The sequence below is a fragment of the Halichoerus grypus genome, chromosome 6 (genome assembly GCF_964656455.1).
Source record: "Halichoerus grypus chromosome 6, mHalGry1.hap1.1, whole genome shotgun sequence".
Taxonomy (NCBI): Eukaryota; Metazoa; Chordata; class Mammalia; order Carnivora; family Phocidae; genus Halichoerus; species Halichoerus grypus.
In genome coordinates, this window is record NC_135717.1 from 114,325,153 (window position 1) to 114,350,067 (window position 24,915).

A 24,915-nucleotide genomic window follows, 5' to 3' on the forward strand; every position below is an offset into this window, starting at 1 on the left:
ACTCACCAAGACTTGGGCCTCATGTCATGATTGCTCAGCTATGGAAGCTTCTGTGCCCCGTGGTCCTGCATCTCCACCCACAGGCAAAGGAACCGGCTTGGTTACCCTGTCATCTGCTCTACCCAGGCTCTCCCTGGAGGAGTGGGCTCTGCCCAACTTCACTCAAGGCGTTGCTGCCCACCCATGGCGTCAGGCCGAGGACGGCGGACTGCCAAGGCTGTCTCTGTGGCTCTGGAGGCAGAACTACAGTTTGACTTGTTTGTCACTAAGGGCTGAACTGAGATCATCATACCCATTTTACAGATGGAGAAATGGAGGCAGGGAACTGTTCCTTAACTTGCTGGGATTCTCCCAGAAACCTGAGGTATAATCCCAGCTGTGCTGCTTCCTGCAAAAGGCTCTAACCCTCTCCAGAAGCAGTTTGTATGTGTGTCCCTGACCACAGGGATAAGAGGTCTGGCAGGGCAGGGGTGAGGGGAGGTGGACTTGAGCCAGTACGGGGCCATACCAGCTGCCTCCTCGGCCTCCAGGTATGGGCCCTGCCACTCAACGCCTACTCTGGGGTCATCCCCAAGGCCGAGAGGTCCCTCTCCAGGCCAGACAGTGTACCTCCCCCTACCAGGTTCAGGGCCATAGGAAGCCGAGAGAGGAGGGAGCCCCCTGCATGGGAGGGGAGTGCTGAAGGGGAGGGGAGGGAGGACAGAACGCTAACAGAGCTGGCTGGCACCAGTCTCAAGAAAGTGGATCTCCTGGGAGCCTGCCAGTCCTCAGAAAGGGATGGGCTCCCCTCAGAAGCCTCCGCCTCAGTGTTCTTTCTATTACTGGCCACTTGTCCTCGGAGGCCCCGGTTCCTGAGAGGACCACCCACCAGGCTGAGGCGTGCTGCAGCCAGGAGGGGGTGGGTGGAAGGAGCTAGTTGCAGCTGGCTGGAACAGTGCTCTCAGACCACAGCTGACAGCCCAGGGTGACCCCCACTGGCCACTGACAGGGGCTTCAGGCTCCGGCAGCTGCCGAGGCCAGGGGCGTAGGTCTGGACGGCAGTGGCAGCCGTCTTAGTGCTCCGCCTGGGACCCAGAGACCCCGTGCAGCAGTGGGACTGCTTGTCAGCCTCCCTGCGTCCACCCTCGACACAACACCCCCTCCCCAGCTCTTGGGGTTGGGACGGTCTCGGCCTTCACTGACACACCCCAACAGGGCTGGCCTCAGAACACAGCATCCCTGGTCACTGATGTTAACGGAAGGGCTCCTCAGGGACCAGCCCTCCGCCTCACACAGCCGCGGCCACACCGACCGTTCATCACCTGTTCCCGTGCTCGTGCTCGGGGAAGAGAAGCCCCACTGCTCCTCCCCACCCCCACCCCCACCCCCCGCCCCAGGCCGCCAGCCCTGCCCCGGCCATGGATGTGACCTGCTCCCTCTGTCCACTGTGAAACCGCCTGGAGATGGCCGGACAACAAAGCCACAGAGGCACAGAACCTGGGGGAAAAACCTGGTGTGGAGAGCTCTCTATTGAACACAGAGTCCCAGAGCCTGCCCTGCTCTCCCGCCCGCTCCAGGGCCTCTCTGTCCCCCATTCCTTGGCCTTGGGCCCCGGCTCATTCCACTCGAGGTCCTCCTCGGGCGCCCGTCATCACAGGGGACGGCCGCCGCCACGCTGCCCGTTCCAGGGCCGCGAGTCCAGTCCGCGGAGAGCCCTGCCCAGCTGCGGCCGGCCTGGGGGCCTCTTGGCCCGGGCGTGCCCTGGCTTTCCTGCCCGGAAGTGCCTGCTCCAGCCCCAGCCGCCTCAAGGCTCCAGCTCCCGGGAGAGGCGGGAGAGTTCCCGCTGGTTGTCGATGACCTTCAGCTGCTGGACATAAGCCCAGGTGCTGGCCGGACTGCGGGTGCCCAGGGACTGCTCGGAGCCTGCGGGGGAGGGGGGGCGGGACAGGGGTCAGGGGGGCAGCCCTGCCACTCTGTAGAGCCCATCCCTTCCCTGTCAAGGAGCAAATCAGCCTTGCCGCCCTCCACCCCCTACCCTGCCACTTCCCACAGCCAAGCTAGAAGACTGTCTAGCCCTCCAGTCTGGAGAAGTGTGGTGAAGAGCTCAGACTCTGAAAAACAGGTCCCCGAGATTACATACTGCATAATACCCCTTTTTACTAAATTCAAAAACAACTACAACTCAAGAATTTTGTTGTCATAATAAGCATATGAAGCGTTTTAAAGCTGTAGGTGTATGTATATGAGTCCATATAAATATATCTACATCAATATATTATAGCGGCCCAGGAGAAGGGAAGAGTGCGTGGGGAGAGGAGGCTCTTGTCAATGTGCCCCTACTTGGCTTGGGTCCAGCGGTGTTCGATAGATTATCACCATCGGTACATACGTAAAACAAAGGGCCAATGGTGACAGCGTCGGCTGAACCGTGGACTACGATTAATCCGCTTCATGCGATTGAAGGCCAATTAAACAAAATCAGGTCTGGAGTAAGAGGGCCTGGGTCCCAGCTCTGTCATCTGTCCCAGCCTTCCACAGTTACTTCAGGGCTCAAGCCTGCTTGTGTGTCTTTAAGCTGGGAGAACATTCTAGCTTCCTCAGAGAGGTGTCGTGAAGAGGCCACAGCATCCTGTACGCAGGTGGCGGTAAACGCCAGCCGTGGCTGTGCTGTCGGCACCCAGCCCTGCCCGACTTACACGTGGATGTCCTCGCGGCCTGGCTGTCCTCGTGGAGGTGGGATACGCGGCTTCTGAGCGGCGACAGCGGCACTGGGCGGGGCGAGAGGCGGGAGTCAGAGCCTGGAAGGGGAGGGGGGGTGGGGGCTCCTGGGGGGTGGGGGGGCCTCTCACCGTTGCTGTGGCTTCGGCAGCGGTGCAGCATCCGCACGGCTCTGGCCAGCATTCTCTGTGGGCAAAGTAAGGACAGAAGAGCAGGCCTGAGGGGCAGGACCCTGGCGTGGCCCGTGGGGCAGCTGGGAAGCAAGCCCCCTTGGAGTGGGGGCGCTCCTAGGGACTAGACGGGGCCGTGTCTGCTTTGCCCCACACGCCCAGGGGGGACCAGGTGGCGGGAGAAAGAACAGAGATCAGGGAGGGCTTAGGGCTCAGCCTGCCGGGTGAGATAATGAAGGCTGCCTTCCCCAGCACGCAAGGGAGTGACTACTTTAAAAGAAGTATTCATATTTGTATTATTAATAACAACTTTCGGTCATCTCCCGCCCCCCACTCGCTTGCAAGGACACAGTCATATCTCTAACTCACTCTAGGGGCAGATGCCCACTCTCCTTGAACTCACCATCTTCTCAAAGTTGATGAGATTCTCTACCAGTGTGTGGTTTCCTTCATGGATGAAGGTCATGTCTGCAGAGAGATGGGTTTTGCTTAAAGGTCCCCAAACTCCTGCCCTTCCTGCAGCCCAGGAAAGGCGAAGGGCCAATAATGGGAGCCTTGGGCCTGTCCCAGCCCCACACTACCCTCTTCCTCTGGCTCCCCTCTGACCTCCCGGAGCAATTTCCTTCTATCTCTTAGGCCTCATATCAGAGGCCATCTGATGTCACCAGCACTTGTGTCAACACTGCTTCTAGCCTGTGAACTCACAATTCGTCTTTGTGTCCCCCAAGGCATGGGCACCCCAAGGGTCAGATGGACATACGGACAGACGCAGGAACGGATGGGTGGAGGCAGGAAGGTAAGCACTGGTCCAATTACCTTTGAGAAGAAGAGGCATGAAGGGGATGATGGGGGGGGAGAGCTTGGTGAGGAGCAGTCGATAGACTCGGTGGTTCCATGAGGGGTCCTGAGAGGGCAGAAGCCTCAGTGAGGGAGGGACATGACCCACCACGCACCACGACACAACCAAACACCATCTGCTCGGAGCTCAGCTTCCTCTGGGCCCCAGGTCTCCCTGAGGCGGGCTCCGCAGCAGGCGGGAGGGGACCTGAAGCACGGCCAGACCGACCATCTGCGCATACGGCTTCCTGGCCTCTGGTTAACCCCCCAAGCACACTTCAGGGGCCCTGAGGTTTCATGGAAACCACTCCCCCCCTTCTGTCTCTGTCCCTGTTCTTGTTTCTGTCTGTTTTTCCCTTTCTAGTAGGTAAATTCCTTTGAACCTCTTGAGCCCACAAGGTAGATTTTTTTCTCAAGAGCTCAGAGCCAGGCTGATAAAAACACCTTTGTGTGAGTTCTCTCCTGAACACTCTCAAAACCTCTTAACCACCCCCCCAACAATTCCTGGCAGGGGGTGGGAGGGGAAGCCAGCTCCTCAGCTTTTCCCTCATCTATGGCCTCCTCTAGCGTCCTCCAGCATCTCCTGAGGGGCCACTGACAGGCCCTGGCACACTGTGGGCCTGGCGCCAGGACTTGCTCCCTGGGCCTGAGGCAGGTCAGCTGGAGACCCATGTTCCCCGGATGTTCCCCTGGTGCTTCAGAGCCCAATGCCAGACACCACACGTGCCCTGTCCTGGTCTTCACACAGGACGTCACAGCCACAGCCAAGGCTCCCCCACCCCCACCCCCACCATACAGGATATAACACGCTGGGCACCCCCCTCATACCGCTAACACTCCACGCCTCACCAGCTCCCCAAACGTACAACCCAGAGGGAATCCCACTCTGGCCCAGCGCTAGAAACCCTGCAAGTGGCCAGAGACAGGTAGAGAGGCTGCCGGGAAGCCCAGAATCAGGGTTTCTGGAAGGAGGAGCCAAGGCCCAGCACTCACCAGCAACCTCTCAAGGGCCGAGTACAGCTTCCGGACTTTGTGGGGCAGCCGCTGTGAAGCAGAGGCAGATGGAGCTCTCACTGCTCTGGGATGGGAGCCCCATCCCCAACCAGCACTCCCAGCATGGGCACGGGCCATCCAGATCACACCTACCTCCCACGTGTGGGCCAGGCGGCTGATGGCCGAGTTGCTGAGGCCAAACATGATGGCAAAGAAGGAATTGAGATTTTTTTGCTCCTTGAGGCTATGAGTGGAAGACCCAGAGGATCTCAGGGGAAACAGCCACACCCTCAGAGTTCCTACCCAGACAACAGCCGGCCTGGGGCCCAGGATCAGGTCCAGCCAGCGCTGCCTCTGTGGGGGCTGGGCGAGATGGGGTGGGGAGGCAGAGACTCTAGGAGACCCAGGGAAGCAAGGGGAAGGCAGATTTGGCAACATACTGAACAGGGATGGGGACATGAGATAAGGCGGCCTCGGGACTCTGCCACACACCCACCCAGCCCGTAGGCACTCACTGGGCAGCCAGCTTGATGAACTTCCTGAGCAGCTGGGCCCGCAGGCCCGGCACGGGGCAGAGACACAGCTCTGTGGCCACCCAGTACTGGAGCTCATTGAAGCGGCGCATGAAACGCTCCAGGTTGGCGGTGGTGACGTCCCGCAGATGCTGGGGGCCCAGCACGTAGTGGATCAGCTCCACCTGGGGAGGGGACAGCAGGAGAGATGAGCCCACACCAGGCGGGCTGCCCCTGCCATCAGCGCTCCTCCCCTCAGCTCTGCTCCCTGCACCTGGTGGATACTGTTGAAGAGGCTCCAGTCGTGGTCTGTCAGCTGGCCCGCCAGGTCCTTGGCACTCACCAGGTCCAGCCCCTCAGCAGAGCCCACAGTGGGCCCCAGCTGCTCGGGGTGTGGGGTCTGTAGGTGCAAGAGAGCTCAGGAGGGGTACCTGAGGAATCCAGGGGGCAGGTGCGGGGTAGGAGGAGAGAGTTTGGGGCAGAGACTCCATGCCCATGGTCCAAGGCATGTTGGGGAGGATAAGGGTGCTACCAGGAGTAGGCCTCTGAAGGATAAGGCTTTCCAAGGAGTTGTCTATCCTCCTGCCAGCTCCCCAGTGCTGAGACCCCCTCCTTGTAGGGCTCCTGTCTCCTGGGGAACCCCCAATGAGGGGAGGTCTTCTTTCTCCTTGAGAGCTCTCAACCAGCTCTCTCCCTTCCCCAGCATCTGGTACCTTCCATCAGTTGAGGCCCACTCCTTCCACTTCACCCTTAAGACCCAGCAGCAGTCAGAGCCAGGCCCTCCTCTCTCCTCTCTGTGACCCTCCCCTGCACCCACCTCTGCCACCCCCAAAACACAGCTCCTCCCTGGCCCCCTGCCTGTTCCTACCAGTTCATGCACTTCCTGTGGGTTGACAACAAAGAGCCGCTCGTTGAGCCCCAGGGATGTGGCCACACCGCGGGCCTCTGGCTGCAGGCCAATGGCATCTGCAAAGAGAGCAGAGGCTGGGGGGGGGGGCCGCGGGGGGCAGTGGTGGGCAGAGAGGGAGGCCAGGGAGCTACCGAGGGCAGGGTCGCGGCCCCAGTCGGGAGGTCCCTTCTCCCAGGAGCCGGGCTGGAGTCCTGGGCAGGTGCGCTAAATGCACAGGCGCCCGTGCCCCCCACATCCACACTGCCCAGGTTAGCACGCCGAGGAAGACGGGAAAGGATCGTTAGAGACAATACTCGGGCAACGGCGGAGACTCCCTGAGTTTCCTTCTTTGTCAGATGGAGACAGCAAGACCAACCCTGACTACTCGCAAGGCTAACAAGTTAATTTATGTAAGCAGTGGCAATAAGTAGGCGATGCATGTAACGGCCCTTTGAAAACTGGGAAGTGCCCCACACGGGGCTTAGTGTTGATTTTCATCAGCAACTACCGACCGAGACTGTGTTCTTAGTCATGTGTGAATCCCTACTCTCTAGACCAGTAGCCTCCAAAGCAAGACCATCCTATGTCCAAAAACTATCAGCTCTTCTTCTACTTATTTTTCTCATCTGTTTTTGCATGTTTACTTTGTGGGTAGCTTTAGAATTATATAATGTTAGTGTGGGAGTATATGTATATGACTTCCAAGCAAGTATACACATAACAGGGGGTTTGTAGTAAAAATATTGGTTACTGACATGGGAGGTGATCTAAACAATGGGAAGGAAGGTCAGTACTCTCAACAGTTCCGGTCCGGTAGCAGAGTCTCTGGTCCTGGGGCAGCTGCAACTTTCTGGGTGGCCATCAGAGGGCGGTGCTTCCCAGAGCAGAGCACAGGACCACGTGACTGCAACCCGTCTCCCCACTTCCTGAAGGAGGAGAACGGTTTGCTTTTCTGGCCTCCACTCCTTGTCATTATTCCCTGGGTGCCCCTAATTCCTGTCTACCCTAGGCTCCAGCTGTCAGCCCCGGGCTGCGTCCTCCACAGAGAATGAAGAGTGGTTTCTGATGGCCCAAGTTCCCTGAAAGCAGGTCTAAATAATTCTCATGCTGCCATGTTCTGAGCACTAACTTTGTGCAAGCCCCATGCTAAGTGTTTTATATATGTGATCTCTTTTATGGCCACAGCAGTCCTGTGCGACGGGTACAGTGTTAGTGCTCATGCGACCGATGAGGAATCGGAGGCTCAGCAAGGTTAAGCACTCTGCTCAGATCAGGATCACACAGCTCGGCAGCAGTGGGTCCTGGGATCCCAACCCAGGTTAGGGGATCCTGTGGATGCTCTTAACCACCAAGCTTCTTATCTTACCTGCCATGGTGCCTCCAGCTCCTAACACATTGCTGGCCCATAGCTGACTCTCAAACATGTTTGCCAACTGACAAAATGAATGAAGACTACCTAAATTCAAAAGCCAGACACTCTCATTTACTGTATGAACTCAGGACAATTGCCTCATCCCCTTGAGTTTCAGTTTCCTTGAATGAAAATAGGATGAAAGTAGGGCGCCTGGGTGGCTCAGTTGGTTAAGCGACTGCCTTCGGCTCAGGTCGTGATCCTGGAGTCCCGGGATCGAGTCCCGCATCGGGCTCCCTGCTCGGCAGGGAGCCTGCTTCTCCTTCTGACCCTCTTCCCTCTCGTGCTCTCTGTCTCTCATTCTCTCTCTCTCAAATAAATAAATAAATAAAATCTTTAAAAAAAAAAAAAAAAAGAAAATAGGATGAAAGTACCTATCTCATAAGGTGGTTACCAGGACTCAATGAGTAGATGAGGATGATAATAATAAAACTAATGTACAAAGTGCTGTGCCAGGCACCATTCTAAACCCTAAAATAGATATGCCCATTCAATCCTCACAGTTCCTCTGCGAGGTCAGCACTCTTACCAGCCCCACTGAACAGATGCTGAAAAGAGCACAGAGAGATCAAGTCTCCTGCCCAAGGACACACAGACCGGTAGCTAAAGGGCTGGTCTCAACTGCCGATGGCAGGCTCCAGAGTTCATGCTCTCAAGCACTACATGCAAAGCACTTTGGAGAGACATAATAAACCGCCCTTAAATGCTAACCATCATTAACACTGATGAAGACGATCAAAACGCTGATCTTAATCCGAGGGCTGGGATCTGGGCACAGACTGAGGGACCCCCTCCCTCGGAGCTACCCCCCCCGCCCAGAGACACAACTCACGGCCTGTAGAGTTGACCTTCACCAGCACCTGCCCCTTGGTCCAGCCATCCTCCTGGGCCAAGGCCGCCATCACCTCTCTCACGGAGGCCGTCACCGGCAGCTTCAGGGTCAGCACCGAGTGGTCGGGCCGGCAAATGTCATAGGGGACTGCGGAGGAAGACCAGGCCGAGCTGTAGGATGGGGCTTCTTGGTCCCCCCAGCCAGAAGTGAGCATGCAGCAAGCGCAGCAGTGGGAGGGGCCCGAGGAGGCAGGAGGGGTGGTGAGGGGAAGCCTGGGTGGACCCGCTGCCCAGAGTGGGGGGGAGGTCCTGAGCTGGGGAGGGAGGGAGGGAGGCGTAGGGTGGGGGGGCACACCCTGTCTGGCAGCCTGGAACAGAGACCCCAAGGAGTCCAGCGCGCCCTCCTCGGCCAAGCATACTAAGGTCAAGGGTGATGACCTCAGGGTGCAGCCTCTGTCCTGGCTGGCCCGGACCACCAACCTTTGTCCCCAACTCGAATGGCACAGTTGCTGCTGGGGAGGGGCTGGTCCTGGCCCGGGAGCCAAACAGGCACGTTCCTGGCCTGAGAGGGAGAGAAAGTAAGGCCCCGGAGGCACAGGGGAGAGTGCACAGAGCCACGCAGAGGCCTCTGTCCCTGGGAGCGCGGGGCCCACATGGCGCACACACCACCAGCGGGCTCTGCTTGGCTGCGTGGACCTGAGCCGGGGAAGGCGTCAGGCACCAAGGCTCCCCGAGGTGAGACAAGCCAGTGCCCCTGTGAGTTCGTGTCACCCCCTGTGCCAAATAGGCCCAGAGCTGTCCTAATATGAACACACCTCAGCCCTTGGCCCTGGTTTTGTCTTCCTTTTCCTCCTCTGGCTACCGTTTGCTATTGGCCATTTGCTGTGTGCTAGGCTCAGTACAGGCTTATTCTAAGCATCTAAATAGTCACAATAGCCCTCCAGGGCTGACGGGGCAGCCATGCCGGGCAAAGGCCTCCATAATACAACTCCTCTGCCCACTCCCAGATCTGAATGGGGCCGATCCTCCGAGTTCAGACCCCAGCCACAGGCCTTCTCTACTCCACGTCTCAGAGCTCTCCCCAGACATCCACACAGCCTCATACCACCTGCATGCGGAAGTTGCAGCATCGCCCTCTCTTCCAAGCACCTCTGGGATCCTTCCATATCTGGGCTCCATCCCCCCAGACTCAACACCTCCCTCAGACCCCTCATCCTGCCTCCCAGCTGTTCTCCTGGGCTTGGCTCCCGCCTCTCCCCGCCCCCTGCCCCCCCATTTCCGCAAAGCTTATCACCTTGTTCTGGGGGTTCCTCTGAGCCCCTCCTCCCAGCCCAAGCCAACCCCCAGTTCCACTTGCCCAGTTGTCTCCCCCCCTCATGTGCTACAATGGCCGGACTATTCTCTACTGTCAGCCCTCGGGTGCCTCCAGCTCCCCCCTTCCAGTCTGCCTGACCAGAGCCAGATTAAGCTTCCTAATGCAGCTTCAAGGCCATCATTGTCTGCTGGATAAAGCACGGGGTCCTTAGCTGACCTCCTCAAAACACACATTCAACCTTGTCCACCCATGGCCCCAACATCTCCAAGGAATCGCATTGTTCAGAGGACAAAGCCCAAACCCCTCAACATGGCACACAGGGCTCTACATGCTGTGGGCCCTGCCTGCCTCCCCAGCCCCCTCTGGTGGCTCCCTCTCACACTCCCTCTGCAGGGTCCCGAACAGGTGGACTCCCTGCCCTGTCGAACCTCACTGCGGGCCTCTTCCCCCCTGACCCTCCCACCCTGTAGCTCTCAGCTCTTGTGGTCACTCTCCCTGATCCTGACCCCGAGTCAGCCCTTCCCTTCTGTTTTCAGAGACTCCTGCCTTTGCCATTATGCATCAGGACGCCGTGCAGTCTGTCTGTGAGCCCCACAAGGCCTGGGGTGGCTGGCCCCCGCCACTGCGGCATCAGCACCTAGCAGAGTGCCCGGCACATGAGGGCGATTCCATACTAGATCCTGAGCGTCCGCCGCGAGCCACAGGTGCAGGCGCTCACTCTGGAAGCCAGTACTCTAGCGGGGTGGGGCAGGCCCTAACAGAGGATAAACAGAACAACCCCACAGGGCCTGAGGCTTTGACGAGGGTCATAGAAGACACCTTGTCAGGCGAGGGCGGTGAGGGGTGCTCTGGATAGGGAGATGGGAAGGGGGCCTCTCTGAGGACCCAACATTTTGGCTGAGATCAGAAAGATAAGGATTTGAGTGGGCAAAGAGCCAGAGAAAGAAAGTTCCAGGCCCTGAGGTGGAAACAAGCTTTGCCTATAGAAGAGAAGGAGCCTGTGAGAGTCTCTAGCAGGGAGGGGGTGGGGAGGAGACACAGGCCACTGGGCACAGAGAGCCTGGTGTTTATTCCCAGTGCAGCGCTCCCCACAACCAGCCCCATCCTACCGTTCCAGCCCTTTCTCCCACCATTCCTCAAGAAATCTCGGTTCCAGCCACACGTTCTCAGCCCCCTTTGCTCCCTGTGGGCCCCTGCCAGGAATGGTACCAGCCACCTCTGACTCCCAGGAACCCCTGGGCTTCAGAGGCTGCCTTCAGGCACCATCCCCTCCCCCCAACCCCCGGGGAACTGCTAACTGGCTCTGCGAACATGGAATACCTCCCAGATGCAACAGAAGCCCCTTGGGGTGAGGTAGGGATGGAGGGGTGACCCTAGACCTCTGTGTCTCCCCACTAGGCCTGGCCCCCACGCCACACCCAGCCCCTGCTCTGTGAACACCTATCCCAGCCCCAGGGGTGTGTCTGTGCATGGGGATCCTTTCCAGGCTGAGCCCCTGGGGTGGGGGCTGAAGGAGGGGCAGAGGGAAGAAGCTGGGGCCAGACAGAGAGGAGAGGAGCTGGTCTGCGCGGGCACCTTCATCTGAGGAGATGCATTCCCACAGCCATTTTCCAACCTGGGGAGCAAGCGAGAAGGGCAGTGAGATGCGGTGAGCCAGGGACCCCTTCGGGCAGGACGGGGCAGGGGGTGGGGGGTGGGGGGCCTGGCTCTGGATTCCATCTACCCTCAGCAGAGGCTCAGAGCTTTGCAGACTTGCTAAATACCAGCTAGAGGGGGCAAAGCAGGGGCTCAAAACTCAGCCCCTGCCTTCTGGGATTTCCGCAGGCCAGCAGGGGGGAAGGAAAGAGAGTTCCAGGAAGTAATGTGCCCCAGGTGTCAGGCCGGGCAGGTGAGCTCTCCCTGACCCTCACCTGGCCCCATGGGAATGTCTGGGAAGGCCAAGAGAAGCTCTAGGGAATTCACCGGGCTGGGCCAGCAGGACAGGGCACCGAGGATTCTCGGAGTAAGTATGTGCAGAATGGAGAGAGTGGGAACGGCAGGTGCGCTCGGGAGAAGGACACGTGAATGCCTGCGTGGCGCGAGACAGTGCGTGAGTGTGGCGCGAGGGGGAACAGCAAGGGGACTGGTAAGAACAGGACTGGACAAATGAGCAGCCACAGCCAACACTCGCATAGCTCACAGCGCCTGCAAGGCATGGCTCTGTGCTCAGAAGGCGCCGTGACACCCCATGCTCGTGAGATGGGTGCTCTCCCGGTGCCGGGGACGAGAGCCCGGAGCCCGGGGGGCGGGGGGGGGGGGGGCGTGCCCAGAGCAGCACGGCCATAGGCGGTGCAGCCCGGATTTCCAGCGCGTGTTTGTGTTGGTGTCCAGCGTGGGTGCGGTATTCTCCGTCCCCAATGCACTGCCCGCCACGCATGTGACAAGTGAACGTGGAGCCCAAGCATCACCTGTGGTGCCGCCGCCTCTCCGGCCACTGCTCCCGCAGCAGGAGGCAAAGCCGGGTGTCTCTGCTCACCAGGTCTGAGAGTTTCTGGGAGGAGCCAAGATTCATTGACCCAGAGGTAGCTGCACCCCTCCCGGCAGCCCGGGCCAGCCCTGCCTCACTCCCAGGTACCTGGAGAAAGCTGGTGGCCACGGGGTCCGTGTGGAGCATGGGGCCATAGAGGGCCACCCACTGGCTGACCAGCCGCAGGATCTGCTGCCTCTTGTTGCAAATGTAGGTGCTGTGCTCCTGCTCACTGCCCCCTGAAGGCTCCGCATGGAAGGTGGGTGCCAGTCAAGGGAACCACAGCGGCCAAGCGGGCCACCCACCACACCTCAGGCAAAGGAGGGGCAAGGCTGCCCGGGGCCCGCTGACAGGCTGGCCTCGGCACGAGGCTGGTACTTCGGAGGGTTCAGCGCAACCCTGCTCTGAGAGACCCCTTCTCCCTGTTCCATACAACCTCCTCGTCCCCCTGGGGCTGGAAGGATATTGGTGCAGGAGGGCAGCACAGAGCTGGGCACTGGGCATGAAGACACTGTAGGTCAGGAGGAAGTCACTGAGGAAGGTCTCTGTAGGGCAGGGACAGGGGAACAGGAGGAAGCCTCAGAGGTCAAGTCTGCCGAGCACAGATGTCTGCGTGGCTGGAGTTCCCTTCTGCCAGTCCTGTGGTGGGCAGTGTCCCAGCAAGGCCCAGGCCCTGTGACGACACTCCCCACCCAAGCCAAGGGCACAGGAATGAGGACTTCCTGCTGGCCCAACCCAGCACCCAGTGACGTCACACTCGGGGTGCCTGGCCCTCTCCCAGACTACGCTGACCACCCAATGAGTCACACAGCACGCAGGGTATCTCTTGTCCCTACCTGTTGGGTCGTGAGCACTGGAGTCAGGTCGCATGGCCTCCAACAGCAGTTCTAGAATCTTCTCTGGGGTGCCAGACATCACTGTATACCTAGCAGAAACAGCCGATCCATAGCCCTTCCCCCATCTGGACAGACAGCAGGAATCACATCACCCCTCCCTATCTGCCAGCTCTGTCCCACCTCAGGGGTGGAGGGAAGCTCGCTCTGGGGGTGCATCTGATCCCCGGAAGCCCCTTCCCCCCATCCCGGGAGGCCAGCGAGCAGGGGTAAGACATGCGGGAAGGGAGTAAAGCCCGGGAAACGGAAGGAGAGAAGGTGGGCAAGAGGGAAGGTGTGCAGAAGGAGCGTGGCAGGTGTGTTACCGGTTCCTGCCTGGGGTTGGGGGGCGAGAAGGGCCAGCGCCCTGAGAGGCTCTCTCCAGCACCAACACCACTTTGCCATGTTCTTCTAGCCTCATGGTCTTTGCTTCCACATCCTGGAGAACAAGCCACACCCTGTGCTCAGTACACACCACGGGTCCTTTCCCCCTTCCCAGGGCATCTCCCTCCACCTCCATGCCAGACCCTGGGCCCCACAAGGCACCCACAAGGACATTCAGCCCTTCTCCCACCCCATTCAATGCCCGTGACCTTGGATCTGCCCTACTCCCAGTCCTGCCCATCATGCAGCCTGAGCCCCCCTCCTCCACCCATCCCTCCCCCACCTCCTTCTGTGGCTCCCACTCTCCATTACTCTGCCTCCCCTCACACCCTACTCCCCCCCGACCCTTCCGTAACCCCCCACCCCCATGGTCTCCCACACTGAGCTGGGGTTCTCCAGTTTCATTGAACCTCCTTAGTGTGCTAGAGACCTCCCCACATGCCCACACCCCAGCCATCACCTCCAAGCTTCTCCAGCTCCTACCTCGCCATGATCCTTATAGACCCTCTCTGGTCCCTGCCGCTTACCCCCCTGCCACTTCTCCAGAGAAGGATCCTGGCCATGTCCCCTGCCCTCCCCACCCCCAGTAATGGCACCTTGATGATACGGTTGAAGTCCTGCTTGTCCACGCGGAGGAAATGACAGTTGTCTTCTCGTAGGATGATGGTGGCTGCCCGGGGTGCGTCATTCACCAGCGCCAACTGTCCAAAGTCATCTCCCTCGTGCAGTGTGGTCACCAGCCCCTGCAGCCAGGTCTCAGTCATAGCCCAGCCAGGCCCCCCAACCCTCGTCAGAGCAGATCCATGGCGGGAGAGCCCCTGGGCAGGAGGAGACCTGGGGGATTGGCAATCTTGGGTCCATCGAGGTCCTGCCCACGAGGGCTTGGACCAGGGAAGCGGGTACCACCGAGAGGGCCGGGCAGAGAGGGAGAACTCACCTTGCCATGGGTCACCACGTTGACAGACCCCTTCCAGATGATGTACCATGAGGTGCCCTTGTCTCCCTGGCTGAACACTGAGAGAAGCGCCGATCAGACACCTGGGGTCACCTGCACTTCTCCGTGGCCTCTGCTGCGTCCAGACCCCTGGCGCCCGGCGTCCTGCCCCACCCCACCCCCCACCGTCTGACTTACACACGGTCCCTGCTTTGCTGTGTGGTTCAAAGAGCAGAACAGCCGCTAATTCCCGCTTCACCTGTGAGGCGGGGAACAGAGGGTCAGTGGGGCGAGTCCGGGGTAAGAGGGGCCAGGCTAGCGGGGAGGTTAGGTCCAAGGACACAAACGCCCGGGGGGGGGGTGCGGTTTGTACGCAGTGATGTGGCTAGCTCAGATGCCTGGGATTCAGCAGGAGACAACGCCCGGGGAGGAAATGTGCTGGGGCGGGGGTGGGGGGGAGGGAGAAGGATTTTTGGACAAGGATGCTGGGAACCAGAGATGGACATTTCCAAGCCAGAGGCCGAAGAGGGGGGAAGCATCTTCTGGCCCAGCAGTTGGGGCCTCAGGGGTCCACAGGGAGAGGAGGTCCTGGGGAAGGGGTGGAGGCGGGCGGACTGACCGAGTTGGAGAGGTGGGCCACAGCCTTGATGTGTAGCAACTCCTCAAAGATGAGGTCCAGCTCCTCATCTGTGCGCTGACCCGGGCTGCGGGCACAGGGCGGCCGGGAGGCAAACAGTGCACTTTGGGCCTGAGGGCACGGGAGCCACGCCGCCCACCACGCTGGGGCCTGGGGCCAGCCGGCCTCGGCAGTGATGGTGACCGGTAATGGGCCAGCCACTACCGCGTGCACACCGCGCGCCGGCCTGAGGCCCAGGGCTTCGCACATGTTATTTCAACCTGCCCTCGTGACCACCCCATGATGTGGGCAGGACTCTCCTCCTTTGACAGAAGAGGAAGCTGGCATGGAGAGGCCCAAGGCCACCCAGGGAGTCACCCATGGAACTGGAACCTGAACCCAGACCCGCCCGCCTGCCCCCTCCCAGCCACCGCTGCACCTGAGTGCGCAGGGTCTTCGTAAGCCCCGTGCCTTCCACCCACAGTTACAAAGGAAGAAACAGGTTCAGAGGTGGGGAAGGGGGCTCCAGATCACACAGCGAGAAGAAAGGGAACATCTCAGAGATGAAACTGAGAGACTACAGAGTCTGAGAGCCGTGCGAGGCCTGGGATTGTGGGCTGCAGGGCTCCCGACTCACGGCTTTCGGAGTGCCACGGTGAGCAGGGCATCAGGCCCCCGCTGGGAGAGCAGGGCCACAGCCTCGACCAGCTCCTCCTCCAGCTCATGGATGCCCACGGTCTCTGGCTCCGGGCCAGGGAAACGGTAGAATTGGGTGTCTCGGTCCTGGAAGGTCCAGTCGTGTTTCACTGCAGGGCAGAGGCCCGGGTGTGAGGGAGGCGACAAACCGAGGCCGTGTGGGTACCAGTATGCCCACCGTAATGCCCACCGACGCCTCGCCCCCAGATGCCTGCTCCCCAGGACTGCCAGGCCCGGGGGCCCCACCCTGGGCTTGGGCTCACCATGGCAAAGGGCACCTTCATCCAGCAGCACCTGGCAGATTCCCACGGCTTGGCTCCGGGAATGGACCCCAAGGCCCAGGGCCAAGATGCCATCCACCAGCTCCCGGCCGGAGCAGCATTGCCTACGGGGGGTAAGGGGACAGGGAAGAAGAGGGAGAATTAAAAGGCAGGAGGGTGGAGGGCAGAAGGGGGAACTTTGGGTCAGAACGGTGCCTTTCTAGGCTAGCAGCAGGGCGAGGCCCAGAGGCCTGAAGGAGAGCAAAAGGGAGAGAAGATGGGGGTGGGCAAGGACGCAGCCCAGGCCTCCACTCACCGATAGAGCCGAAGGTGGTACTTCCGGTCTCGGATGAGGGTCGGGCAGGTGGCCAGGAGTTGCCGATGCAGCTGCTTCCCAGCCCTGAGCACCCGCTCCGTGGAGGCCTAGGACAGGGAGCGTCCCAGCGGGCTCAGGCCCCGAACCCCTGGCTTGCTGTCCCCTCCCAGCTCCACCCCTCCCGGCTGGTACCTGCTCCAGGCTCACGCTGAAATCCAGGGACTCCTCACTGTCAGTGAGTGGCGTCTAAGGGCAAGGGGGAGCGTCTGCACGTTAGTGCCAGCTCTTGGACCTCAGCCCTCCCCTTTCCCTCACCTCTTGCCCAGTCCCCAGCTCCAAACACATACACTTAGCTACTCGGTCAACAAATAAACTAATGCTCCCCGAGCACCCCTGTGCGCCAGGCATCCACCTCTTCCCACCCTATCACCAGACCCTTGTCTTCCTTCTAGACACGAGCACTGCACCCCAACAGATGAGATCCCCATTCTGCTTACTCAGGGCCCACGTGTGCCCAGGCCCCCAGGTAAACCACACCTGTGTAGGGAAGAGAGCTGAAAGAGCATGAGGATGGGAGGTAAGAAAGGCCCATGTCGTGCCAGGAAATGAGCATCTTTGCTCCCAGCCTGGGGTCACAAAGCCTAATCCCGAGCCGGGGTTCATCCCCAGCCACAAGACCTGGGGACTCCTGGATTCAAATCCCTATTCCTTCATTTACTAGCAGTGTGACCCTAAATATATGGTTTAATTTCTCCCTGTCTCAGTTTCCTTGTCTGTAAAATCTATAAAACACTCATAATACCAATACAGAGGCTTCGGGAAGGGTTCTGTGAGTTAATGTGTATTGAATGTTTAAGGCACAGCTTAGCATAGAGCTGTATGTACATGTCAGCTATTATTACTCATCAGTGAAGCAGAGGGCGGGCTGCCTGCTGGAAAGCCCCTGTCCTCTCTGAGATGCTGCTGCTAGCCCATAACCCTGCAAGAGTGAGTAAGTCTTGACAGCACCCAGGACTGGCTCTGGAAGACAGGATTTATGTAGAAACCCTGGTTAACAAGGCTGCCAGGCCCTTGGTATCAACTGAGCCATCCAGGACCCCAGGGCCTGTATGTCCCGGGATGTTGGCCAAAACAGCCCCTTACGACCCTTCTTTCTCTGCCACCTGGAATTTGTGGACATCTCTGGACAGCATGCCCGACCCTCCATGAGCCCTCCCAAAGGCAGAGTACTTTACGGTTTACAAAGCATGTCTCGCTCCATGATTTCCTCTGATCCTAGACAGAAGAGGACCAGATGGAAAGTAGGCGGAGCAGGGATTGTCTGTCTTCTCTGACTTAGGAAACAGAAGTCTTGGGGTGAAGAGCTCGTGTAACTCAGTCACAAGTACTTGGGATAACCAGACAGCTGTGCATAAACTCCAGAAGTGCTCACATTCTTGGTCTCACCCCACCCACCGCACCTGCCTGGTTCCTGCCCCCCTCTCACTAGCTCTCTCTCCTGCTTTCCCAGCTGCACTCAGGGCCCTGAAAAGGACCTGGCTGGGGAGCTGGGGTGCAAGCAGGCCCGGGGCCAGAACCCCCTCCCCTGGTCCTGGCATCTTCCCCCTGTGTGCCAGGCAGAGGCCTGAGGTCGGGCACACACAGGCGCCTGGCCCGGGGCTGGGCGGAAGTCGCTAGGTGTCCCTAGGGTATCCCTGCCCGGGTCATGGGGCCCAGCCTGGTGCCAGACACAGAGCCCTAGAGACTTAGCAACAGGAAATGAGGAGGAGGAGGAGGAGGAGGAGCCGGGGAAGGAGGAAGGGCAGGAATGCTACCCAGCCAGCCCCCTGTGTCGGAACAAACAGTGCCGAGTGCTAACGACTTGCTGTTGTTCATGTCAAAACGCCCAGGTGGCCCCATCCCTGCCCCAATTCTCCCTGGTGCCCACGACCCAGGCTCCAGCCTATGCTCCCTTCCTGGTATTATTCTGACCCTGGAGGGCACATCAGGAGGGTTGGTGCCTGCTTCTGTGGCCAGGCTGGGCACAGCCCAGATGCTAGATCCCCAGGCCTTGGTGAAACCATTTCCTGCCCTGCCCCAGGGAATAAGCACGAGGGTCAGGGGAAGGGGGCTCTGGCCCATCAGAGCTGAGGAAGGTTCCTGAAGGCATCCCTCTCCATCTGCCAAGGAAAACGGGAGCCCAGAGAGATGAAGTAACTGACCCAGAGTCACACAACTACTCAGAAATTCTAGAGCCTACTGAATAACCAGCGCTGGCCCTGGAAGGAGGTGTTTGTCTCCTACCTCGCAGCTGGAGAGAAGGAGGCTCAGAGGTTATATGACCTGTCCTGAGAGTTGGTGAAGAGGGGCACCGGGATTCACGCTGTGCCTGCCCGATTCCAAAACACAGGTCCTTAACCACGAGGCACTAGGGCCTCCCAGGCACCTCCATGGCCTCGTGTTTCCCCCACCTTGTGCTCTGGACGGATAAATTTTGCCCTCAGGAATGTTCCATGGGTAAGTAAGTTTGGAAAACATTGCGTTAAACAAAGTTGCACGGGTTTGTTATCATAGTCCCTCTGGGTCCCTACCATGTGCATGTGTACTGGGAATGTCCTAGGATGGGGGCGAGGGTGCTAGTCAGGAGATCTGGTCAAGGCTGGGGGCTCCCGATCCAGATGCGCAGGTCAAATCTCAGTTCCCCATTACCAGCCGGTTGGGTGACCTTGGCTGCTTATTAACCTCCATGTGCTTCAGTTTCCTCATTTGTAAAATGGGGTTCATGATAATAGTACCTATCTTATAAGGTAATTATGAGGGTCAAATGAGTTAATAACATAAAGCACTCGAAGCGATGCTTGGCTTGTGGTAACCACTCAGTAAATGTTAAGTAACTTTGATTAAACTTCATTATTTTATGATGGGTGCCTATTACCTGGACATAATGCAAAAAATGTTGTACCTTCACTAAACCTGTCCCTCATCTGATAACCCTGAGTGTCACCATAGGGGTTCTCAGTTGGAAAGAAGTGGCTGGTATGGGGGGGTGAAGGCCCTTGCCCACTGCGTGCCCTCCTGCCCGGACAGGAAGGACTCAGGGTAGAAGAGGAGGTGGCAGCTAGCTTCCCTGGCACCAGTGCCATAAGCCTGCCCCACGCTCCTTCCCTGTCACTCGGTGTCAGAGCCACACTGGAGGGGCCGGCACTGAGCCAGACAGCCTCGTGGGGACCTGTCAGACCAGTTCCCTTAGGCCATGGCTAGGGTCTCAGGCCAGGGCTGTGTGTGTTGGGACAGGGAGAGGACGCAAGGGGAGGGGTGATGCTTTGGCGGGGGGGGGGGGGTGGCGGTCAGTGTTACCATCTGCAGCAAAAGAAAGTACACCATGAGCTCGGCCTCTACACAGCCAGATCACCTGGGACAGAAGCCTCACTTTGTCTCTTAGCAGGTGTGTAACCCTGGACCTGTCACTTAGCCACCCCGTACCTCTGTTTTCTCATCTATAAAATGAGATGATGACATTAGTATCTATCTCACAGGGCTATTGTCAGATGATTTGATATGTTAAAAGTAAAGCTCTTATAATAGTGCCTGGGACTGGGGTGCCTGGGTGACTCAGTCGGTTAAGCGTCTGCCTTCGGCTCAGGTCATGATCCCAGAGTCCTGGGATCGAGCCCCGCATCGGGCTCCCTGCTCAGCGGGGAGCCTGCTTCTCCCTCTGCCTCTCACCCTGGCTTATGCTCTCTCTCAAATAAATAAATAAAATCTTAAAAATAATAGTGCCTGGGACCTAAGTTTTAGACAACTATCAGCTACTACCATTGTTTGGACAGGTTGGATGAAAGCACGTTTTCTGAGTTAGAGAATAGAGCCACCTCCCCCAAAACAATCTCTCAAAGGGAAGCTTCTCTGAGCTTGTAAGAACCACCAGAGGTATCCTGATCTTGCCCTTGTCCCTGGATAAATTGATTCTTCTCTGGCTTCCAGACATCAGACAAGATCTCCTCTCTCTCTCGCATTTTCCAAAGGAGCTGTTCTTCCATCCCATTCCAGGGTCACTTTTGCCATAGTTGGTAAATCTTTTCTCTATCTAACCTCGGGCCGTCCTGCTGGAACTTGCTTTCATTTTCTCTTGTCCTGATCTAGTCGCAACAGAAGGGCCCTCTTGAGGCCTCAGGAGATTGATGGGTTCCCCCTGGTTTTCTAAGAGGCTGTCGTGGCCTAAATAACTGTCCACATTGTCCTCCTAGCCTCCACCCCTCTACAACATCCACCCTTTACCCCATGTGTATACACTCCCTGCCAGCCCCTCGTTGCCTCAGGTGAGCGGTGCAACTTCCCGGGTACCCAGAGCCTCTTAAACCCAGCTGCAGTGGGCTGAAACCAACCCCCCCCCCCGCGACTCCCCAGAGGTGGTCATCAGGAGAGGGTGTGGCCCTTGCCCCTAGCCCTAAAAATCTAAGTTCCCTTTAATTACCCATTCCCACCTACCCCTACACACAACTGGCTGGGCGGGGTGGGGGGGCAGGGGGGGCTGTGTTTCAGTGACTTTCAGCCCATTTCCACTCCAGCAACCCTTATGCCACTCTTCTGGCCTCCCCACACACCCCAGCTCTTCAATTCTGGGGGCCGGAGGAGTCAGGAGACAGCCTGGCGGCCTCTTCCACTCCCCCGCCAAGTCTTTGGGTCCCAGGGGATCCTCCAGTGACCTCATTGTCCCGGCACCTGCCCTTTCCCCCACTCCCCACCTTGCCTCTACAAGCTGGGAAGGGGACAGGAAATACACAAGTAATTATAGTCTGAGAGGGAAGGAGGGAGGGAGGGTTCTAGCCCACAGGCTCCAAGCAGTAGCTCCTGCCAGTGAGCTGGAGGGGTGGGGGAGATGGCTTGGCCCAGAAGGGGCCGGCTCCCCTGCTCCCTCCCGAGCCCCATCTTGAGCAGGACCCAGGCCCAAGTGGCCCCTGATCAGGAAGACCCAGGGAGGGAGGGAGGGGTTGGGGGAGAGCTAGGGACTGACACCTAGATTATCCTCTCAACTCTGATTGTGGGGAGGCCCCCATCACCTTAGCAGACCTCATTTTTCTCACTCAGCCTCATATTCTGATAAATATAAATGGCAGTTGGGCAAGAGGTACGAGGAAAGAGGCAGAAGGTGGTGGTCCTCCTACTCAAAGGGACTTGCTGATAAGAGACATAGGTGACAAGCTCTCCCAATTCTGTCACCTGCTCCTGCTTTCCCTCTACCCCTTTGCCCAAGTACCCTCCTGGCACCCCCCACCCTCTGCCAACGCTATCCCCATGGCCCACAGAATAGACACACGCTGAATCTCAGGGGAAAGAACTCTGAAGTCTGGGTGGTCAGAGAGAGCTTCTCTGCTGATCTGGATCCTGTCCCCCACCCCGCACCCCACCCCTCTTCCCCCTCCTGCCCTCTCCTTCATTCTCACAGCTCCAGGAGGTTCCTCACTGGCAAAGGGAGACTCCAGCTCCAGGCTCCAAACTTCTCAAAATCCTCCCCTGAGCCCCCCAGAGCCAGATGCCAAGCAGCATTCACATGACCACCTCACCCCAAGATCAAGAAGAATTGGCGCACTTCAGTGGCTCGCTAAAGGAGAATGTTGCCACGGTGATAGATCCAGAACAGCAACCAAGCTTGCCTCACCCTCCACCTTGACCTGGCCCCCAGTATTTCACACATGCCTCCCACCACCACCTGGAGGACACACAAGCACCTAACAGGGCGCACAAAGGTGACAGATCTGTGACAAATCCCAGCATGGGCAGATGTGAGTACCACACGCACACAGACACACGCGGTGCGGCTGTGTGTGCCACCCACACACCCAGCAGCCAAGCTGCTCGACCCACTGTGCAGCCCAGCAGTGGCCCCTGCGCCCCCAGCAGCGTACTCCGTCTCCCAGTCCAGGCCCTCCTCCAGTCCCAGTGGCTGGCCCTAGCCAGGGCAGCTGATGGGCACTCACCCAGCGGAGCCCCTGGATGCGGCTGGGGCGCTGGTGCTCAAGCAGCAGCTGGTAAGAGCAGCTTCGGGGCCGGTGCATCCTCTTCAGCACCATATTGAGCAGGGTCCCCTCCGGCACCACGTCCGGGAGGCCTCCCACCTGTGCCGCTCCTAGAGCTGGGCTGCCATCCACGGCCAGGCCCACCCGCCAGGGGCTCTCACCTGGCCAGCCCACCTGTGACGCAGGGAGGAAGGCAGAGAGCCATGGGGCTGGGGCTGGGGCTGGGGCAGCTGGACCAGGGCACAACCGCCCCAGGCAGAACCACTTCCTTTGAGTCCTCTGGACTGGTCAGGCGGAGGTGCTGCAACCCTGCCAGGAGCCGGGGGAGGGACAGGAAGACCTTCACTGGGGCCTGCCGGTCTGGCGCACTTCGGGGTCTCCAGCTGGTGGACCGGAGATCGGGCCTTTCTTCCCGGTCTCCTTTGGACTTCTGCCCCACCCCACTGCCCATGTCCCTGAAGGGATCTCTGCCACCTCCCAGTGTGAGGCTGTGGACTCACTGAAACCCCCAGAAATGCAGCTCCAGCTCAAACCCCTCTTCTCCCCTTCTCCTTCACCCCTGACCAGCCCTCTCTCTCCCACCCAAACACCCCACCCACCATGTCATCTTCCTCTCCTGCTCCTGCCGGCCCTGACCCCACCTTACCCACCTTCATGTTCCTTCGCAAACGTGCACAGCCCTGCGGGCTCGAGCAAAAGGCTGGGGCGGGGGAGACCCTCCGCGAGACCCCGACTGCTCCCGGAGGGGTGTGGGCTGAAAGCCCCAGGCGAAGTGACCAGGGTAATTCCTAGCTGGACCCGCTGCCAGGGCTAAGCGTTGGGTGGAGAGGCTTCTTTGGGTGGGTAGAGGGCTGGGGGCGTGGGGGGGAGCTACCCCCCCCCCAGCGGCAAGGAGCCCCAGGCCTCTGCCTCCGTCCCAGGCGAATGAGCCAGCTGGCACCGGGCGCCGAAGCGAGGCTGCCGCTGGCACTGGTCCGGGCGGGAGCTGTCACACCCCCTGCGCTCCCCGCCCCCTTCCCCTCCCCGGGACGGCCTGAGAGGGCGGAGAGGAGGCGCCCGGCCGGACGGTGGGGGAGGGCGCAGGGAAGGGGGCGGGCTTGGGCAGGGGGTGGAGTCCGGACTCGCGGGTAGCGGGGCGGGCGCCAGCCCGAGGCCTGAGAAGCCCCAGGGGGCAGGAGCGGCCCGGCTTTGTGTGCCAGGGCCGCCGCGGCCGGGGTGTCGGGGTAGGGGTGGTGAGTGGCGGCACCGGCCGCCACGTGGCCGGGAGGAGAAATGCAAACAAGGAAACCGGGGGAAGGGGGAGGGGGGGGTGAGTCATTGCGGCCCCACCCGGGAGGGAAATCCGGGCTGGGGCCGCTTCCCGGCCGGGGGCGTCCTGCCTCCTGCTCCGGTTCAGGGTCTCGAACAGCCCGGGGGAGGGACTGGGCTGCTTTCCCGTGGGGAATCCCGCTGCGGAGCCTCCCCTCCCCGCCCCCGCCGGACACACACACACGGGCGCGGGTGGGGAAATTGAGGCTGGGGAAGAAGGACTGCTCTCCAGAAGGGATGGGGGCCGGAGTTGGGGCGGAGCTGCGGAAGAGAGGGGGGTTTCGAGAACCACGCCCCCAGCGCGCTCCCTGGCTGCCGGGCGGCTGGCGGCAGAGCCTCGGGATTCCAGAGTCCTCTGCAGGCTCTGTACCAAGGCCGGTCGCTTTCCTGGGCTTCAGTTCCCCCCTCCGCGCAGAAGGCCCAGAGCCGCCCTCCTCGCCCCGCTCCTGCTTCGGAGAGGGTGGAGAGACAGCGGCTCCTCACCGCCACACCCGCAGCGCCCAGGAATTGGTCAGGACGGGGATGAGGGTTTGGAAAGGAGTCGCACGCCCCGCCCCCCAGCTTTCTAGGACTCACTTTTTTTGGCCCAGTCTCGGTCCCTTTCCCTTTGCTGCTGAGCCTGCCTGAATTGGGGAAGACACTAAGCATCCTGCCAGCTTTGGGACGCTGAGCCCCCATCTCCCACCGATGATTATTTTCTCGGAGACAGTTTTTAATGGTGATTAAAATCTCAGTTTTAATGTGTATTTAAAAATCCACCCAGGAGCTTATCAAAATGAAAGTTTTATCCTCCCCACTCCCCCAAAATTCAGATTCAGTTCTATTGGCATGTAACGGAAAATCTGTGTTTTGAGCAAATACACAAGGTTATCTGCTGGGTTCACATTTTGAGAAATGCCCCTTCAGGGAAGGAGGGGAGCCTGAGAATAAATTTGGCCCCAGGCCCAAACCCACCCACCCACGTTCTGGGAATTTGGTAGAAGGGAGAACAGCTTAGTTGTTGGCAGAAAAGAATAACAGGCTAGGGGCACAAGGGTGCATGCAGAAGAGAGTTGAGGGGAGTTAAGGTTTTAGGTTGCTGGGGCTAGTGACCTGATCTAGAAGGTCTGACAGAGGAGTTTCAAGGGACGGGCAGTGGGGTCAGAAAGAGGTTCCCCATTTCGTCTTTATACCTGCCCTTACTCCGGCAGGTGGAAAAGGAGCTGGGAAATGAAGCAGGACATCTGCATACCTGCAGACTTCTCAGCAAACCACGAGAGCCTGTACTTGCCTGGCACTGTTCCAAGTGCTTCACGTATGTAATCTCTGCCGCTCGTTACCCTGTGAAGCCGCACTACCCTTATTCCCACTTTATATGCATGGGGAAACTGAG

General features: G+C 59.2%; 1 protein-coding gene and 1 long non-coding RNA gene across 5 annotated transcripts in view; one reads left to right on the top strand and one right to left on the bottom strand.

Annotated features, from left to right (window-relative positions):
• The window catches only part of LOC144382367 (uncharacterized), a 422,766-nt gene that overhangs the window by 228,436 nt on the left and 169,415 nt on the right, over positions 1–24,915 (top strand). The window lies entirely within an intron of this gene.
• On the bottom strand, positions 1,478–23,202 carry RAPGEF3 (Rap guanine nucleotide exchange factor 3). 4 transcript variants are annotated; one of them, XM_036099350.2, is made up of 29 exons: positions 22,886–23,201; positions 22,197–22,409; positions 16,432–16,485; positions 16,240–16,346; positions 15,927–16,048; positions 15,605–15,773; positions 14,971–15,055; positions 14,550–14,610; positions 14,355–14,431; positions 14,014–14,160; positions 13,360–13,472; positions 12,998–13,086; positions 12,628–12,706; positions 12,270–12,420; positions 12,103–12,185; positions 11,231–11,270; positions 8,821–8,902; positions 8,342–8,488; positions 7,465–7,554; positions 6,078–6,193; positions 5,484–5,609; positions 5,213–5,394; positions 4,851–4,941; positions 4,698–4,748; positions 3,684–3,771; positions 3,271–3,335; positions 2,829–2,883; positions 2,676–2,747; positions 1,478–1,902 (listed from the first exon to the last, which is right to left on the bottom strand). In XM_036099350.2, the coding sequence occupies exons 1-29, from the start codon at positions 22,889–22,891 to the stop codon at positions 1,784–1,786; spliced, it is 2,880 nt and encodes a 959-aa protein (XP_035955243.1). In that variant the 5' UTR covers positions 22,892–23,201; the 3' UTR covers positions 1,478–1,783. The 4 variants fall into 4 exon arrangements, with proteins under 4 accessions (XP_035955243.1, XP_035955246.1, XP_035955245.1 ...); XM_036099353.2 differs by having other exon boundaries at positions 22,197–22,544; XM_036099352.2 differs by lacking the exon at positions 7,465–7,554 and having other exon boundaries at positions 6,078–6,175; positions 22,886–23,198.

Excerpts from the sequence above, each read along its gene's own strand:
- RAPGEF3 (XM_036099350.2), bottom strand. Across the intron at positions 15,056-15,604 it reads ACCGTGGCACTCCGAAAGCC|CCCGGGTCAGCGCACAGATG; the intron begins GTGAGTCGGGAG and ends CTGTGCCCGCAG. Across the intron at positions 5,610-6,077 it reads CACAGGAAGTGCATGAACTG|ACCCCACACCCCGAGCAGCT; the intron begins GTAGGAACAGGC and ends TTGCACCTACAG.